The sequence below is a fragment of the Sparus aurata genome, chromosome 12 (genome assembly GCF_900880675.1).
Source record: "Sparus aurata chromosome 12, fSpaAur1.1, whole genome shotgun sequence".
Lineage (NCBI taxonomy): Eukaryota > Metazoa > Chordata > Actinopteri > Spariformes > Sparidae > Sparus > Sparus aurata.
In genome coordinates, this window is record NC_044198.1 from 24,357,976 (window position 1) to 24,377,307 (window position 19,332).

General features: G+C 42.3%; 1 protein-coding gene across 9 annotated transcripts in view; it reads right to left on the bottom strand.

The window, feature by feature from the left end:
* dab2ipb (DAB2 interacting protein b) overlaps window positions 1-19,332 on the bottom strand; it is a 174,523-nt gene that overhangs the window by 129,336 nt on the left and 25,855 nt on the right. For 5 of the 9 annotated variants that reach the window (XM_030435603.1, XM_030435599.1, XM_030435605.1 and 2 more), the window contains exon 3: window positions 17,917-18,043. In XM_030435603.1, the coding sequence (XP_030291463.1) occupies window positions 17,917-18,043 (127 nt within the window). Of the gene's footprint in view, window positions 1-9,720; window positions 9,994-17,916; window positions 18,044-19,332 lie in introns of those variants that run through there. The other 4 variants (XM_030435608.1, XM_030435609.1, XM_030435602.1 and 1 more) reach the window with 2 other exon arrangements.

A 19,332-nucleotide genomic window follows, 5' to 3' on the forward strand; every position in this document is an offset into this window, starting at 1 on the left:
CCTTTAACTTGAACCTACTTGTTATCATAACCAGAAATACTTCATTGATTCCTGTGGGCAACATTTTGTATGTTACAACTGCTTCTTCTAGACTAGAAAACGTCACACTGTAAATATAACAAGATTTAGATGGAGAAAGATAAAACTACAAGAGCAGGTATTGCCCAGCTGAATGCTAATGCTTTTAAACCCTATTAGTGTCATGTGCTTCTATTTAACCATGATTACTCTCCTTCTTGGCTCCTGCTGATCCCAATGTCTTCTGATTCTGGTTTATCCTTAAAGTTACATATTGCTCATTACTCACACTGTAATTAGCAGTACCACATGCTGTTTGCATTAGCGCGTGCTCGGCCTGGTGGTTTCGAGGTTAAACCCCGGGAGACTACAATGCTTGTTTAAAGTCCAATTCCACCTTCAACAAACAATTACAAGGAAAAACACAGACAAAGAGGGAGTGAGAGTAAAAAAATGGGAAAGACAGAAACCGGGAGTCTGAGATGACAAAGTGAGAGAGAACTTTGGTATGTGGGCTATAGAGTTACACCAGGACAAAAGTGAGGCGGTGAAGTCCAGTTCTATAGACGACTCTGACACGCCTCTCCTTTTATCTTCCTCTCTGTTTGTCTCCCTTTCCGTCTCACCCGCTGTCACTCTGTTTATTTCCGTGAGTCTACTTGTGTGTGTTTATCTCCAAGAAACGTTTGAAAAATCAAGAACAAGCAGAGTGAAGGCTGTGTTTAGTCTATGCATACGTTTGTGCATATGAGCGTGTTAAAGGCAGGTTTCTCTGGAGTTAAATGCGCCAGGACCGAAGATGCATCTCCCTTGAGAAACAGCTGGTTTGTTGTTGCTGTTGAAGCAGGGTTAAGAGCACGACTGCAAAAATGGAGAAAGAGGCAGGGTATATAGGAGGCAGGAAGACAAAGCAAGTGGCGAGCAGAGAGCAAAGGAAGGAAAAGTGCCAATGTGACAAAAAAGCCATCAGTGAAAAACAGCCTGTCTAATGTGGATCTACAGAGTCCTAATGATCCGCCTATAGAAGTAATTCTGCCCTTATATATTCTGTTGAGTGCATGGGTGCTAAAGAAAAAAGAATCAAAATGTTTGTGCCGAGGCTCAACTTAATGCATAACAAAATGACACTGGGCTCCTTAAAAAGCTGAGTCAGAGAAACATTTGCACATTAGACGACATCGAATCAGCTTACGGCTCATCTCTTTTTCCTCTTGCCAGAAAAAAAAGTGTAGAAATAAAAAGGGCTGTGTATTTCAGCAGTAGAAAGAGTTGGACAGGGGGCCGTCGGGAATGCCAACAACTGCCATTTTGGAGACAAAGGCACTTGTGTGCGGCACGTGGGGTCAGGCCGCTACCATGCCTACCATGCCAGCAAGAGCTTTTTGTGGAAGGATTCCAAAGGGAATTCAACTTATAAAAGAGCAGAACTGGGGCGTCCTGGGGCCCAGCGGTCTGACATGCATACCACGGAGCTCTTTAGCTGCCAAGGCCCCCAAAGGTCGCCGGGACCTTTACCACTCCGGATGCCGAATCAATCAAGGAGGCTGATAACAGATATTTGGAACCAATAAACATTTACAGCAAAATGTATAATAACCAGTAATGGTCAGTAACAAACAAATATTTACTGATGGACTGGACTTTAGTATAATTTGGAGGTATTTTACTTCAGAACTTGTATTTCCTGCTAAGTATGTAAGACACCTGTTGAATGCATACTCAAAAATAAAACTGTAGCTGCCACTTGTTAGTTATCTTAGGTAGCCGTGCAGCTAGCAGTCGGGACTGGGAGCTAAAAGTAACGGGAAGTGTTGGTGTTTACTCTGCTAGCACGGGGGCTGTGGACTGGGATGGGACATTCTGTGTATTTCAGCGAACTTTAGCAACACATATTGCACCTGTAACCTCATGATCATGGATACGTTAAATACAATATTAGAAAACAGAGTGGAAAAATGAGCAAAGACTCTCCAGTTCTCTCATTTCAGGCTCAAATTACTGCAATTTCCCACCAGCGTTTGGACTGAGAGACTGTAGATACTCCAGTGGATCATCACAGATCTGCGACTGGGTAAACAACATAAACAATGTGGAGGGATAAACAAAACACTGATTAAGATCGGTTGATCTCGCCATTCGAGCATCTTTCCAAGATAAGAATCTCCCGGGAGAAGGCTTAAGCCAGCTGCTGATGTTCATGTTGGCTCTGACTTTCACGTAGTCAATATTTTAAAAAAGTCTCGCTCCTCCTCAGCTCATCCACCCGCCACTCTCACCCTCTCTGGCACTCTGTGCTCAGTGTGGGACCGTCACATTTACATAAGATTTCCAGAAACATGAAAAGCACATTCCCAACATAAATTTGTTGTGAGCGTGTAACAAGCTCACGGCTGTGTTTGGCTCAATCTCTGGCCCTCGCAGTCAATTCAACTTAGACACACACATCGCACTCCTCTACAGCAAAACATACCATGGACACACACTGGCACCCACACACACGTAAACCACACTAATAAGCTTAACATAACATAGAGCAAAGGCACAATTTACATTTGTAAACACGTTCCAGTTTTTCTTAACTCTCCATTGTCTCTTCTACTCTGCACTGATTCTCTCTGGTTCTCGTCCCTCCCTCCGTCCCACCACGTCAGTGTTGACTGACAGTCTCTCATCAGGGAGGCTTTCTGACAAATGGGGCCAAATGGAGTCGTGCCACTGTTGCTGCTGGCCCCAAGTCAGCTCTCTGAGGTTATTGCTTAGCTCTGCTCTTGCGGCGTTATTTATATCCACCAGTTTTGAGTGTTTGATGGACTTTTCATGTGTGGGTTAGGGTAAGCTGTGAATCGAGCTGTGTTTTCTAATATTGTGGCTTGCAAAAATCCATTTTCGTATTTATTTGACGAAACAATACAATTCGCAAAAAAAAATGCTGAATAACTGTATTTCTGAACTCCGTGTGACTTGACAGCACAATGAAACAGCCATAGAGGAACAGATAAAGAAAAACAATGCTTGAGATATGTTCTCGCACTTTTGGAATAGATGACTTTTAACTTCTTTGTTTGCTTGTTTTTTTTCGCCTGTGTAAATCTGAAATAGAGTTGGTTGGGAACTATGTGTGCAGGCGCCGCAGTTTGAAGCAGCCTTTTTTCTCTGACTGCAAGAACCTTTTTAAATCTGCACTCCGCTCTGCTGCTGTCAGTTGTCATTTCAGTGCGAATCATCACAACCCTCCTCCACCCCATTCACCTCCAGCGCCCAGGTCTGAGCTCACCAGAAGCCTGTTCACGTTTACATCCATCAAGATGTCAGCCCTTTCGAACCTTAATCCAACCACCGACGGGAGTGTCTAGACTCAATCAGGAGGGGAGCCTTCCTACACTAAACACAGGGTCATTAACCCCTTAAAATACTTGCATCGAGATTAAGATCTACTCTTCATAGACTATTAATTTCTCTTTTTTATTGCGCACATGTCAATAAATACTATGTTGCTCCTGATTGAAGACACTTGAGTAAAAATAAAGGGCAGTGTAAAGAGAGCTGGGGCTAATTATGATCTATTTGCCAATTGTTTCATGGTGTTTTCGTACCATAAAACAGACCAATTACACACTACAATAGAAAAAGAAACTGTCACACTCAGCAGATCACTCTGGACACAGACATCTTGGTGTGTCATCTTCCGACTGTCTCCTTTAAAACATCCATCACAAATCAAAGGATTGTAAAATTAAAAAGAACAACACCAGGACTTCAATCTCAAACTAAGCAATCATTTGTGTTCTGGCATCGGTTTAAATTGCTTTGGACCGGACAAACCGAAAAAAAAATTTAGTTGAGTTATAGAGGCTTCTTAGTTCCTTGGATAATCTGGCTAAAAGGCAAACTGTAGAAGCATAAATCCTTTCTAAAAAGTCCTATCATAGTTAATCTTAGTCATCCAGACAAAGTTACCAGAGGCTGGCTTTTTGAAGTTGCAAACATGGTGATCACAGCCGGCAGCTCTAAGGAGTGAAAGCATCCTGAAATGTACAGAGGATGCATCGGAACCTGATTGTTCCTGCGACATTCATCCGAATATGTAGTGTGGAGTCAACACCTGTGCGTCCTTGACCTCCTCAAAGAACCACCTAGTCAAGCTTGTAGTAAATATATATAGCTCGACAAAGCTTCCAAACATAGACCACTGAGGTCTTCTCTTTTTGTCCTTCATGCCTCTTTTGCTTCAAGCTTTTTCGTTCTCATTCTGAGTTTCTCTGTGAAGCACTATCCATTATGCAAATAGTCACAGCGATCCTCTCGTGTGGCTGCAAGGCTGAGCGCAAATGTGTGTGGTTTGTGTTGGTTTTTCTTTTTTCCTCTGTCTTCAGAAACATCCAGATTTTGCAACAGATAACATCAAACAAAGGCATGGAGGCAAACTCCTGTCAAAAGCGACCACTTGAGATACATTTGAGAAGAATTTTGAAACCGAGTTGAAAAATGCCGTCAGTCTCACAATTCTGACATGTTGTTTTTCACCTCGTCAGTTTTGAATACTTGGTATTTTGCACGAAAACATTCAGTTTGTCTGTGAAGGTGATGCTTTACTTTCTTTCCAAAATGACTTTTTCGAAAACCTATAAGAATCACAAGTCTGTCAGGGCTGGTTAAGAGAAGCTGCGCCTCAACACACAGTTTGTTATTTCAAAACACCCCCGACGTTCTTTTCCAAACAAACTAATCCAGTGCCACTCGCCTTGACTTCTGGAGGGGCATGACAAGCAGCATGCCTTTTATTTGCACTTGCTCATATTTTCGTAATGCTTCTGATAATGTCAGAGCAGTAGGGTCAGAAGCCCATTAGAAAAGAGTGACTATGTGGAACATTAGCATAAAGCTGCTGTAGACAGGCTGACCGCCCCAAACGAGGAAGTCCGCTTTAATTTCCGGAGCCATCAATATCCAGGAATCAGAAGCGACATTAAAATCAATACACAATCTGCCCTGCTGTATATGCTTTGTTCTCACCACCGTCTGGCCTGGGGAGGTGTTGCAAAGGAACACAATTGCAATAGTTTATGCAAAACTTAGTAACTCAATAATTACAGATGGGATGTTTTCTTCCATAGCCGTCCCTCTTTGGGATTTCAATTAAAAATGGTTAGTGATGTTTAAAGGTTTTAATTTAAGCGGGTCCCCAGGACTCAAAACTGGAACGGGGAATGGGTCCACAATAAAGAAAACAAATTGTTGTATTCAACTCCAGACGTTTAGTTATATCTGTCTTCTGTGAAAATGAAACAAATGAATCAGTGACACTTCATCGTGACATTTTGGCGGCATTTTCAAACGTCTTTTACTTCTATCAGAGAAAAAATAGTCGTTCACAATGTTGTTTTGTTTGTTTTTGGTTGAGAATAAAGCATCATTCAGAGTTGATATTTCTTAACAGTGGCCATGTGAGTTTATTTACCAAAATCCAACAAACAAACAACCTAAGCATCAAATGTTTTATGTTTCTAAAATGTATATGTGTATGAGTATGGTGTTTCAGAGTCTTCAAGCACTTATAATCAGTGTTTTCACAGAAAATTATCACCTGACTCTGGATAGCCAAACAATAGTTATAAAGCTTTTTAATGTTCAAGGGGGGGCTACAATCACACAACTTTTACTGATTTAGTTCACTCTCACCACTCTCATACCTTTGTTTTTCAGCCCCAGCATGCAACTATTTTCTGCCAAAAAAAGGAAAAAACCCTACTGCTCACTACCTGCTCAGCACCAAATAGCAGACACGCAAAAGTTAGTGACTCGTTGGTGAACATAGTGGAGCATTTAGCTGCTAAAGAGCCAGATGTTTGCCTCAGGAGTCCAAAAACAGAGCTAAAATTAAAGTAAATAATGGACATTATAGTCATCCGTTGGCCAGTTCTCTGTAACTGCTGGACATTTCAATCAGAAACTGTTAGCTAACAAGGTGAAAATGCTATTTTTTATTTTTTTTTTAGCTTTTAGTTTAATGTTCTGGTTTCATTGGCCACACACATTCATCGGACAGCAAAAAAGTCAAATTGTACACGACTTCTGCAGCGACAAACTGACAGACGAAATTAGCAACTAGAGACCCAGGTGTTTATCTCAGTTGTGTTCCCGTCTCACCTTTAACTTCACACTCAATCACCTGAAAATCTAAAAAAGAAAAGCCTTTAAAAGAAGCTGGATGAAGCAAATGATTTCACTTTGCCAAAATATCTGTCCACCAAAGGTTTAAAATGTAGACTCCAAATGACACACGCCCACCACACAAGCCTACACACACGCAAACATGTTTACAGCTGAATAACAGGAAAGACTAAACATGTTTTTTCCTCCAGTCCCAAAACACTTTAGACAGCACTCATCTGCTGAGTGAAGAAAGTCGCTTGTACGCCAGCAGGAACTCGACTAAACCATGAGGCCTAGTGCAAGATAGTGTTTCCCCCCTTAAACTAGATTAAAACTCATAAGCTGACATCCCAGTTGCTAAATTTAAACACCCTGTACCACCCAGCTGAGACGTCTGGCAAGATTTTAGCACATGACAACACAAGAAAGAATAAATCTTTTATTAAAAGCTGAGCATTCTTCGAGACAAAGCCCTGCAGCGCTTTCACCCACAAGACCACACTTTCATCTGGATGAAATTTTGGGAATTTCAGAAGTGTAGTCAGAAACCCTAACTCGCCTCAAAATGGAAAATGAGAGAAAAGCCCCTTGTTTTTCACAAAAATGCCTATAGTGAAAGAAGAGATCTGGTTTGATCCCCCTGTCTCATAAAAGCTCCGGCCAAACACACAAAAAATGTCCCTGTGTTTTCTCCTCCAGTACATGAGCAGGAATTCAACCTTTCCCAACTAGGACAAAAACATGCAGACCTATTTACATGTCAATGAAGGCCATGGTTAAGGACTTTTCTCTGCCTCTCACTTTGTACTTCGCTCCCTCAGACCCCTTCTCATCTCTGTGTGATCCTGCAGATATGAGCTCTTTTTGATGCTTCAAATAGGTCCGACTTCTTGTAGAGAGAAATACTCCTGGTGGGATTGTCAGCTTATGGTGCTTTTCATTTAAAGTGGGAATTCAAAATCTCCACGTTCCCAGTCAGCAATTTCAACTGGAACAACCGGACAGGTAGAGCCTTGATACACCAGGCCGATGGTCAGCCGTCGGCCGAGTCATGTCAAGTCCATCGCTGAGTGTCTGTGGCCCTAGTTGTTGCATCGTGTCTTACACCATTGGCACTAGTCGGGCCCTTATCAGGAGCTGTTTGGCATGAGTGTTGAGTGTGCAGAAGCAAAAGCTAGCAAATCGGTATATTTTTAACCTCCATCTCTTCACCAGTACCATATGCAACTTTTGACCAGTCTTCTGTTTTCCCTTTTTAAATGACGAATACAGATTACCGCCACCTGCTGGTCAGTTGCAGTCTTTGTGGCGTATTCAAGTGCGTCGCCACTAGTTCTCTGACGACGGTTTGGTGCGTAAATCTCTAAAATATCTAAATCCAAGATGGCTGCCCCATCAACAGTAAGCTGAATCTGTAGAATATAGCAAAAAAAGTACTCATGTCTTATTTGTGTCACATTAAACCTGTCTTACACGCAGCACTGTCGACCTTCTATCTGTCGACATGTTGTTCTACAGTGTTTGTAAGTGCAAAAGACCACATAATGAGTGTTATCGCCAAAAGAGCAAAGCACAACAATGGTTGTCCTGGTGGCCTCCGTCTCGGTTTCCCAAATTGTTGTACTGGAACGTGGTTAACTCAGGTATGACGTCATTCCCTGCTCCAATTTCCGAGGAAGATGGAACACAGCATTACTCATGAGAAAACTGGCTGGTGCACTGTTGTACCACAACTCTAGACTTATGTAATAAAACTACAGATGTGGACTGTCTGAGTATTGTTTGAGTTATTTAAGTGAGCACTTTAATATTGGCTCGTCTGACAGCAATACCACTCAGACTATTATCTGAAGTACTGCACAGCTCAAGCATCAACAATCCTCGACTTTGACAAAGAAACAGGATATGGGTATGTGCAGTCACAGTGTGTGGGCTTCCATATCCAACTTGATGTAAACAGAGCATCAACATCTACTTTATATGTAAAATATGCAAAGCAATGTGTGATATATGAAAAAAGCATGCATATGAAACGCACAGCAAGGATTTGCACCGAGATTAGTTACAAACAACAACAGCAATGATGTCTGTGTGCATGAATGTGTGTGTGTGTGTGAGTGTAAATTGATGCCTACAAGACTCAGGAAGCGTGAACTCCTCCGGAGGCTTGCAAGCCTGAGGTGAGAATGTAATCGGATGATACCAGATTATTGCCCTTTCTACTTTTCTATTTATATTCTCTCTTACATCTTCGGGGCTGTGCGCATTGACAGACGCTGGCCGACTGGTTGAGGAGAAGACGGTAGTCGACCGCTGTCCGGAGTTGACGTTCTATGTTAGAAAACCTTATAATGTGAAGGTGAGAAAATGCTCAACTGTTCTCGCATAATTGGGTAAGATTGTTAACACAAGTATCACATCTCTAGAGATGGATAAAAGTGGTGAGGTCTGAACTTTAGGAGTTTTTCTTTCCCCTTTTCTTTGTCTCTCCGTCGTGGCAGAAAGCCCAGTGCATAAAGCACTGTGGCTTAGACGCTGGCGAAAAGAAACTATGGTCTCTTGGAAATATGTTCTCTGTTGACTCATTCTGTTAACCACATTCTTCATCAGCGGCAAAGCAGAGTCCTTCCCATCGGCCATGAAGACAAAACACCGTCTTTTCTGGCCCACTTAATAACACTCCAATTTTTTCTGCCTTTTAACTATCTAGTTTAGGCTCTAACATTTGGAGCAGTGGAGAAAAAAAAAAAAAAAAAAAGAGGCAGCGGAAAATGAGGGGGAAGAGAAAGAGTGAGCACTCTCACTGGCCTACAGTGCAGTCCAGATCCCCCTGGATTTATTTGTGTACATAACTCTTTCTCTTTCTGTCTCTCCCCTTCTCTCTCCCTCTCCTGCTTTCATTCTTTCGCGCTGCGCCGTGGCTCTAACACAAACACCCACATGCTGCAACCGCTGAACAGCATACAAATACACAGATTCATGTAACCTTCAAATTATCTTGCTGCTTTTGAACAGAAATGGTACACCCACGGCCCTCGCATCTACCACAGTTAATTATTCCATTCAAAAAGGACGAGAGGAGAGCTTCCTGCTCCACGGAGCTCGCACCAAAAACAGCCACATGCAAGACGGACAGAAGGCAGAAGGCGTAGTCCAGAGAGACATCATTCAACACGCAATTCTGAACTTTCTCAGCTACAGCAAATCCCCAAATCTTATAATCTTGTTTAAGTAGTCAGGATCCTGTTAAAGTAATAGGACCATTGGAGCAAAATGTCATTAGCAGGCTGTTGATTTCATCACATTGCCATGTAACACCCCTCACCCCTTAACCCCCTACCCACTAGAACAGACTGAAGTCCCATTCATCTGACCACAGAGGCCCTAGTCAACAGTTAAAGAGCCAAATGGAGAGCCTGGTCATATTAGCAAGCTAACGGGAAAACCATGTGACCTGACTCCCTTGTTCACCAACATGCTCTTCAACTTTTTTTCCACTGTATCAATCCCATCTCATCTTTCCCTCCCGCCTTCGCTTCTCACACTCACCATTCTGTGGCTCTGGTTGGGTGCTGGTGTCAGGGTCCATGTTAAATTCACAGGGTGATGAGCGCCCAGATCAACACACCCATATCCCGAGGCAAAGTCGACTCTGTAACTGAACTCCCAACTACTGAAACTGTTCCTACAAACTACTGTGTTGTTTCTACGGCCGTCCGCTCTCCGCTGTTCTCTCCAGTCAGAGCTGCTGGCTCTGGTCTGGCCCCTGCAGCCTGCCAGCTCAGCTCAGCTCAGGCTTCTACCGCTGTGTTACATCTGTCTGAATGAGCCCCTCTCTGGAGAGTGGGGCGAGAGAGGGAGTGAGTGAGAGAGCATAACGGAGCACAGAATGGGAGGGAGGAGAGAGAGACGAGCAGTTTCCACATTCTGGTGGTGGAGAGGGAGAGAGGGAGAGAGCGATATGGGTGGAGAGGGTTGTGGCAGTGCTGAATGTTTCCACTTTGATCAATTTTTCACCATCAGCATATTTTTTTCCCATCGCGACGAGAACTGAGTAACATCAGTTTGGAAAACATTGACATGCTAGAAGAATTAAAGAACTTGTTCAGTACTGAGTGCTTTAAGAATGGATGGACTCGAAGACTTGACCGAGTTGTGCTTGCTTGGCACGGTTTCAACTCTCACTTTAATTTGGCACACAAAACAGCACATGCTGCTTAAGCTGACGTGAATTAACAGCTTGTGCGGCAAGAACATTAGTGCTGCAACTAACGATTATTGTCATCAAAACTTGTTTAGGCTATTAAATGTAAAATACAGTGGAAAAAAAAGCTTTCCACACTCTTACAGAGCTCAAAGTGACCTCTTTAAATTTGTCAACAAACCTCCAAACCCAAAGATATTCAATCATAGCGATATGAGACAGAGAAATTTTTACATTTGAGATGCACTTAGTATTGTTCTGCCAACACTCAAAAGACGCTAGAGGGAATTAAAGTTTGGCTGCACTGATGGTTGAATTGGTGACATGCAGACAGTAGTGTAGCATAGCAAAAAAAACAGTTTTACTGGCTATTTATCCATCTAGACTGTTTTGGTGTGATATTGCAGTGTTTTGGTAGAAATGTCTGCCTTCTATATAATGGAAATATATGGCTTGTGGTGGGCAACGTGCTAAAAACAACACATTTGAAAAACTCAACAGCCATGTGTCTTTCAAGACATCTGGCTAGAGCTTAGCCAGAGGAGGGTGCCATCAATGTTTACGTCCTACGCAGTCATGAACACAAGTCTCCTGTCAATGGGTAGATGCTCACGTTCTTCTATGCAGTAATTTGATTGGCGGATGTAACTCGGTAGAAAGAAATATTTCCTACATGAAATGCCTCACAATAAGGTCTGTCGATTATCTTAAGTAGGCAGGTAATGATTTCTGGAAAGAGACATTGCTGTTGACAGACATTGAGTTTCTTAAATGTATTTTTTGGGCGCTTTAAGCATGGCAATCCAAGTGCCATCTACTTTCTTTGTATTCCTGCCAAGGCAGACAACAACCACAGCCGGGGTCAGCTGTGGTGAGTGGCAGCTGTGGCAGCCAGGAGGTAGAGCGGTCGTCCTGTAATCAGAAGGTCGAGGGTTCCCAGTCTACACGGTGCATTGTCCTTGGACAAGATGCTGGACCCCGACCCAAGCCCTTCCATGGGCTGTTAAATCAGAGTCTTCATGGTAATTGCTAATGATGAGTACGTGGCACCTTGCATGGTAGCATCTACCACCAGCGTATCAGTATGTGTGTGTGAATGCCGACTTGTGTTGTAAAGCAAAGTGAGTATTTAAACTAGAAAAGGGCAGTAAAATGCAATCCATTTATCCCAATGCTTGATATCTCCAAAATTGGATCTCCAAATATGATATCAAATATTTCTCAGTTTGTGGTGAACTGTCCTTTTGATTTTACCTTTGCGTGTCCTTATATTTACCCAATTCGAGCTCAATAACTCAACAACTTGCTCACATACCAGCCCTGACACTTCTGTCAGCAGCATAACTCTGCCAAATGGAGCCCAGCCGACCTTTACCTAGAAAAACAATTTAATCTCAACTATTCCAGGTTCTTGATAGCTCCCCATATTTGAAATGATTGGAGTTCAACTTTATCAAAAACTGTAAGACAAGCCAAAACAATCTATCCAATTATTAAGCGGTGCGTTGGCAGGATAGACTGGAGTTCCTGGCACAAAGTCAACAAACTCAATTCTGGCTAATGATAGCTAATTGCCATTATAAACTTTGAGGAGAGAACTGGACCTGGTTAAGCTAAACATTACAGAGGGAATGTTAAAATACTTAATATCCATGTGATGCAATATTTTGGCTACAAGGCATGTTCAAAACATTCCACAGCCTTTGGTCAGTCATCCAGTCCTATTTAATCCCATCTGAAGTGATATAGCTTTACCGGAAATATTTATGGAGAAAGTAAAAAAACTGGAAAATAGGGCAGCATATGCCCCAGCGTCTTTAACGAACTGAGAGATGAGAACTTTTCCAAAGCAGCATCCGGAAAAAAAAAAAAAACTTCCACCTCAGTAAAATTAAGCGTAGTTGTTCTGGTGGAAGCGTAGAAGCGCTCTCCGTCTCAAGCATGTTTGTGCCAAAACCTCGACTAGTTCAAAAGAACAGAGGAGGCAGCCGCTCACAATTCAGTCGGAGGATGAGACGAGATGAGAGCGCTCTCTGATTCGCCCTGGATTCCTATTCATCTTAGTATAGTTTTTATTCATCACGCTGCTTATTTAGAGCCTGTGTCACACAAGGACAAGAGCAGGTGGGGCCTACACCAATGAATAATTTAGTAAAACATAGAGCGTGAGTGTTTGTAGTGCTGTTGATGAGGAACGTGGTTTGAAAACCACGCAGGTGCACACACACACACAAATGCAACTTTAAAGGTTAGATACTGAAGAGGAGACTGGAACATTACTGTTTGGTTTTCAGGGATAAATTCAATAACAACTCTTCTGTCACTAGCTGTTTTTTGTTCATGTAAAATATTATTTTTCCAGTAAACACTTGAAGAGTGTTTTAATGAATCTCTAGCACTATCTCCCCCCAGCACTAAGCACCATCACTTGCAGTTGTCCGGCAGATGAAAATATCAATGGCCAAATTTTCCATTTCGGAAAATGCCACATAAATAAATCTATCAACAGCATATTAAGTAACCTATTACTGTGTGAGATGTTTCCAAGACAACCTAAATGGAAACTAATATGATGCATTTGTTTGGTTTTGCCTCTGCTGTTCAAACATTGTACGATTTACCATGTGTTTAGTCGCGCAGCGTGTTTTCCTCTCTCCCATCGAGCAATTTCTGCCTGAGACAAAACATATAGACACCAGATTAAAAAGCCAAATAATCCAGCAACAGCCCTGTGCTTTTGACTTGACAGCAGTTAACATGAGTCAGAAATATCGAAGGCAAAGCAGACATCTCTAAGCGATGGTACAACAAGTACTGCAGGCCAGTACAGCAGGACAATAGGAAAGCGTGAATTTCTTGCTCCTCCAGAAATGGAAGTTGTAACCAAAGTCAGACTCAAGTACAACTAGACAGCTGATCACACCAAGATGCATCGCTAGAGACACCTTACCAGCAAAACCGCTAGCAGTTCTTTAACACATTTCAGTTAGAATATTCTGAACTTTTCACTGCTTCTCACAGAGTCGCACCATTCCTCAATTTTACACTATGCCTGGACAACTTGTGCACACAGCCACACACACACACCATCCGGGCATGGAAAGGTGGACAGAATAGACAAAATGTTATGTAAAATTTGGGAGGGGGCATTTAGAACAAATCAGAGCCGTTTGTGTGCGTTGTATTGCTGTTTAAATGCACGCTATGTATGGGAGTTTAAAGTATATGTCAGAGAAATAAACCGTTTTATTGGCCGTAAAATAAAGAGTCTTGGTAAACGCTGGTTGGGGCTGTCGGTGAGCATGCACAAGAAGAGACTCTTGAGCCTGTCGCTTTAGCATCTATAATTTCACCCATTTAGTTTCTTTTCATTTTAGCCTCTGCCTCTTTACCAGTGCCATTTGCAACCTTTGGCCAGAAAAGCATACTGGCCTACATGCTGCAAAATGCGACCAGATGTAGGACATCCTTCTGTGCCACTGGCATGTCTGCTACAGAAGCGTTTTAATGCTGCGTATTAGGGGTGTCAACGTCTACACGTGTAAACGGATACACGGATAACAAATCATAACCGTTTAGAAAAATCAATAACCGTTTACACGTCTTTTTTTCTTCCTCCTCCTCCTCCTCGTTCATTTCTCATCAATATGTGTAGTATTCAGGGTTTCCCCTACATGTTATTGACTGTGGCGCACCGCCACGGCAAAAAATAAAAGCCGCCACACCTTAAAAATTCAGGCATAAATAAATCCAGTGGAAATATTTTACCGTCGTCTTCCACCGCAGTCTTTGACGTTAACTAGCATGTTGGATATTTAGCATGATAATTGGCTAGAGGATTAAAATGGTCACTTAGACCAGAGTCCTGCACTGGTCACCGCATCCGACCCGTTATCCGACAGTAGCACAGATTACATTCCGTACCAGAGCTGACCCGCTATAAATTGATACCGACGCCCGAAGGAAAATTGGACGGACGCAATTTTTAAAAGTGAAAGTAAGATAATGTTACCTGAAAGCTTCAGATAATAACATTAACTAACTATACACTTAAATGTTCCCACTAGTGCAGTTATCCGCATACATAATAGATGAATGGGGCACAATGTTACGTTGATATAAAAAATTAAAAAAAACCCGCAGCCACAGCCAGTGTCGCGTCACGTCACGTCACGTCACTTCAAGTTGACTGGGGGACACGATGGCGGCGGTCAACAAGCGGAGCACTGTGTGTTTTTTGAACAAAATGCCAGTGGAAATCAAGTTGAGTGAAGGCACGGGATCCATGCTAAACCACCTGTGATGGAAACACCCGAACAATTTGGAGGGAGAGACTGCTGCTGGCATCGGTGCTACCACAACTGCGATAGAAGAGATCATAAATCTCCGACGTGTAACCGTGTACACGTCGGTTAGAAGCCCCGTTTACACGTGTAGAACAAATTGTAAACGTTGACACCCCTACTGCGTATGATGCTGTAAATGTCCCTTTTCATTGCTGCTAACTGCTTAATTCAAATCCCAATGAAACTGAAGTCAAGTTTCATGGATTTGGCCAAATACCTGAACAGCTTAATGCATCATAGTTATCAATACATTCAAACGGCTAAAATGAGCCACTGTATATCAATGTATTGTAATGTATTCTGGTAAACATTCAGAAAAAGTGTAGCTCCACTATGGAAATCCGAATCAGCAATTCAGAAATTGTCTTCCATCATCACCATGGAAAAGTTTCAGATGTCATTGGCAGAGTTGCAAAGGTACCCTGTAATTAGTGAAGAAGCTGGCAGACTCTGTTATATTATTTTAGCCTCCGTCTCCTCTCAGATAAACAAAATCAATCTAATCATAGATCCAGTGTAATGATGTGTCTTATTTCTCATCATCATGTCAGCACGTCTGTCAGTGAATACAGCTTACAAAACTGGATGCACACTCTGAACTCTGTTTTCTCACAGATAATGTGTGTGTGGTTTAGCACAGGGCAATCACAGTAAAAAATCTCTTCCCTGTATTTTTAACAGTTAAATTTGTGCTATGCAGAGAATGCTGACTCACAGCCATGACTTTGAGGAGACAGACGCTGCTGCTCATAACTCAGCATCAAGTCCTCATCAGACTCTCAACAAGACTGTGACCTTACTTGGGAAATATAGGACGTGATAGGAGGAGACAAGTGTCCAAAACAAACAAACATGACCTAATGCTTTAGGGTGGCAATTCCATCCTGTTTTTTTGGTGAGACTTTGGAGGTGGCAAAATAAACTATTGTTTTGATAAAGAAGTTAGGTAAGCATGTTTCCCTATTTTTCTGTTAGCAATTCTGATCTAGTATTTTACTGCACACAGCATGACTCTGCGGACTCAGTAAAAGGAGTTGGGTACCTTGCTAAAGGCCCCCACACACCACCCAGACTCAAACCAACAGATAACTGCCTTTATCTGACCAGTCTGTTGCCTCTCGTCTGACCCTTTCGGCAGAAAAGTTGCATTGAAACATACCGCTTCAACGTGCTGCCAACTCCACAGTAGCGTGTACGTTCTGCGGTTGCGCGAGATGCAACAAGCCTCCTTAAAAGCGGGTGGCGCTAGTCTCGTGCCAGTACTCCAAAACATGAAAACAGAAAATGACAGAATGGAGTGCAAAGAAAAACAAAGTGCACCGAGTATTCCGCCCCTCCCACGCTGATTCGCTAGCACACCGCCATTCAGAATGGTCATACTGCTAGCACACAACCAATCAGAGAATCCAATGGCTCAGACGGCCAACAGCCAATGTTCTTGTTGAATCGGAGCAGACGCTGTCCGTGCTGTTCCAAAAGCTTCCAATGCAGCTGAACACACCGAACATATTTGTTCCTGAACTCGTCTGAGTCTCCCCAAACACTTCAGACGGCCAACGGTTGGCCTGGTGTGTTTCAGGCTTAAGAGGTTGGAGGTGTGCAGCCTGTCACCTGCAGCTGTTCATCCAACAGCTCATCATGGCTTCTCCTTCTTGTTTCTTACCCTCTGCCAATGCCAGACCTTTCCTGTAACTACTACAGAATAAAAGTTTGGCGACTAATTCTGAAGATTAGGAAATGTTTTGTTTGTATTAGCTGTGCATAAATACAGACTCCCAGTGTGTAAAACTGCAAAAATATAACTATTGCAATACTTTCCTAAGCAAGGCTTTATCTTTTAATCACTCTGAATCGATGATCTAATCTGTCATTCCTGAATGGATTTTATAAAACTAGCAGACCATTTAAACTATTACCAGAGGAATGAGGAAAAGTCTTTTAAATATATGTTCTCGTGTCAATAAAGCAAAATACATTTGTAAATGCTTTAAAAGTACTCCAAAGTTTTAGTTGTGTTGTTAACACTGATCTAAATGGCTCCCTCTAATGGTCAGAGGTAAGTAGAAAAAATAAAATCACTGTTTAAACAGTTCCTTCTTGGAGATAGTGTCTGCAGAGAGCATGCCTCTGATCCCTGCACAGGGCATCATTAAAGCATTACTGTGGTCACAAAGAACTATGCAAGAATGTTGGTTTAACAAATCTCACAAAACATTGTCGAGCCAGACATTTAACAATAACACTGTCCAGCAAAACTCTCAGGGAAAGAGGGCAGCGATACCTCAGGAAACTAAATAAAACCTGAAGTTGATGTTCTGCTCTGTACTGCAAAATAATGTAATGACATCATGACAACAACCTTTGCACCCGCTGATTTAAAAGGTGGCGTATTAAGTTGCATGCCAGCTCACAACCCAGCAACGGTAACTGTGGGATACAAGTGCTTGAATGTCAAACCTCAGTGCCACCTAGTGTCTCATTTGGCGTCACTGTGTGTTCATCCTTACAGACACAACCACAGACTTCACCAGCTTTTTACCGAGCTGCTCCATCTTAAGTGCATTCACATCCAGAGAGTAATGGTTTTATATTACAAGCACTACATGGTTAAAAAAGGCAACATGACACCTGCTGTTGAAAAGGAGACCGAAACATTTTTAGAGTCTGTCTTAGCGCTTAGGATTAAGTGCAGTGAAGTGCTACGGAGCAGCAAGCTCTCCATCTAGTGGATATGAGGTAGAAGAAAAGAGTGCCAGCAATTTTAAAAGGATCACTTAGGCATGTGAGCAATGTGAGGCTCACTTGCATGTCTGAGTGTTTGACTGGTTATATCACCGAGGAGCAGAGAGAAGTTAACTTTGACTTTAAGCTGATTATTGGACAAAGAGGATTGTAGAAAATAAAAAAAAAAAAACAGTCTAGGCCATTAAAAAGCAATAACTACTCTACTGCCTCCAGAGTCTCAATAATAAATTATATTTTTATATGTCCATGTTGAACAAGTGTTAAATATTAGATTTCTAGGTAATTAATCATTCTTATTTAATTAAATGGTTTCAAGAAAGCAATTAAAGTATTCCCACTGTCTGGATTAGTGTGTCTGTGTCTGCATGTGTGTGTGGTATGTGTGTCTGCATGTGTGTGTGTGTGGGGTGCATCCTCATCACTGCAGAGGTATGTCCTCAGGCTACTCACCGCTCTCAGTGGACAGCTGGCTGTGGTATTCTGGAAACTGTGTCTCAACTGGAACGCTGATGGTGCGTCGCAGGAGATGGACCTTGCATGACGCAGGGCGCCTCTCCTGCAAAAACAAGGGACGGATCTGTTGAGGAGGAGAGAGGGAGAGGAGGAGGAGGACGGGGGGACACAGAGCAAGAAATTCAAGACAGATAAAAAGGCTGAATGAGTGTCAACAAAAGGCACAGATACAGAGCAGGCACATGGAGCAGGAAGCCCACAAAAGGAAGAATGAAGGCTAACAAGAAGAAAGATGGTGTCGGCTGGAAACACAATAGTCACCGAGGCTCCTTATCTGTGTTGTTGTGGTTATTCTGGTCACCATGTTTAATGCTGTGTTGGGCCAATAGCGCACAAAAGCCGTACAGCTTCTGATGAATGAGGAGTCATTGGATGAAACAGAAGAGACATTAGCAGCACATCAGTCTGTGTCAGCCCATATCTTCCTATAGCTCGCATACCAAATGTTTGTCTCCTAAAGATTAAACAGACAAAGGGAGAAGGATGGCTGTGGTGAGAAAGTGTTGACTAAAAGAAAAAAAAGGGGAAAGGGCCTGCTGTCCTCCACGAGGGGTGATAATAGCTTATCGAACACCCTCACACATCTCAACTCTCAATGCGGCCCCCTGTCCATCTTGTTTTCTCCATCCCTCTGTTTCCATGTCCGTCTCTTATCTCCCCGTGTCTCTTGATCGTCACGTCTTTATTCGCCTCATGAGGCTTAAGGGTTTAAGGACAGCTCTCACTGACACCGCCTCTGACGTAAAGACAATGTCTGGTGGTCTGAGCCATAATGACTAAGCATTACGAGCTGTAATTTGAGTCCCACTATTCGCCGCAACAGTTCTGTGGGGGATACAGTGCAGCACTGTCATGGCCGGGGTAACAGGCTTCCAGGAACACTTGTCTTGGCCAGGGATTGGATTTTATAATTTTGAATTATCATAATACATAATAATTTAATAATGATTTAATTCACTCACATCCAATCTAATTTGTAATGCTCAGTGACTACTTATTCAAAACGTGAGCTTTAGAAAGAACCTACAAACTAAAATACAGATATGGATCATCCAATACTCATATCTATCTATCTATCTATCTATCTATCTATCTGTCTATCTATCTATCTATCTATCTATCCATCTATCCATCCATCCATCCATATATATATATATATATATATACGCATGTATATATATGTGTATATATATATACACATACACACACACACACACACACATTGGCATTGTTAGTGTCAAAATTCAAAATAATCAGTGCTAGAAAGTATTAAAGTACAATTTTGATGTACTTTGACTTTGAATATTTCCATTTTCTGCTACTTTATACCACCACTACACAACATTATGGAGA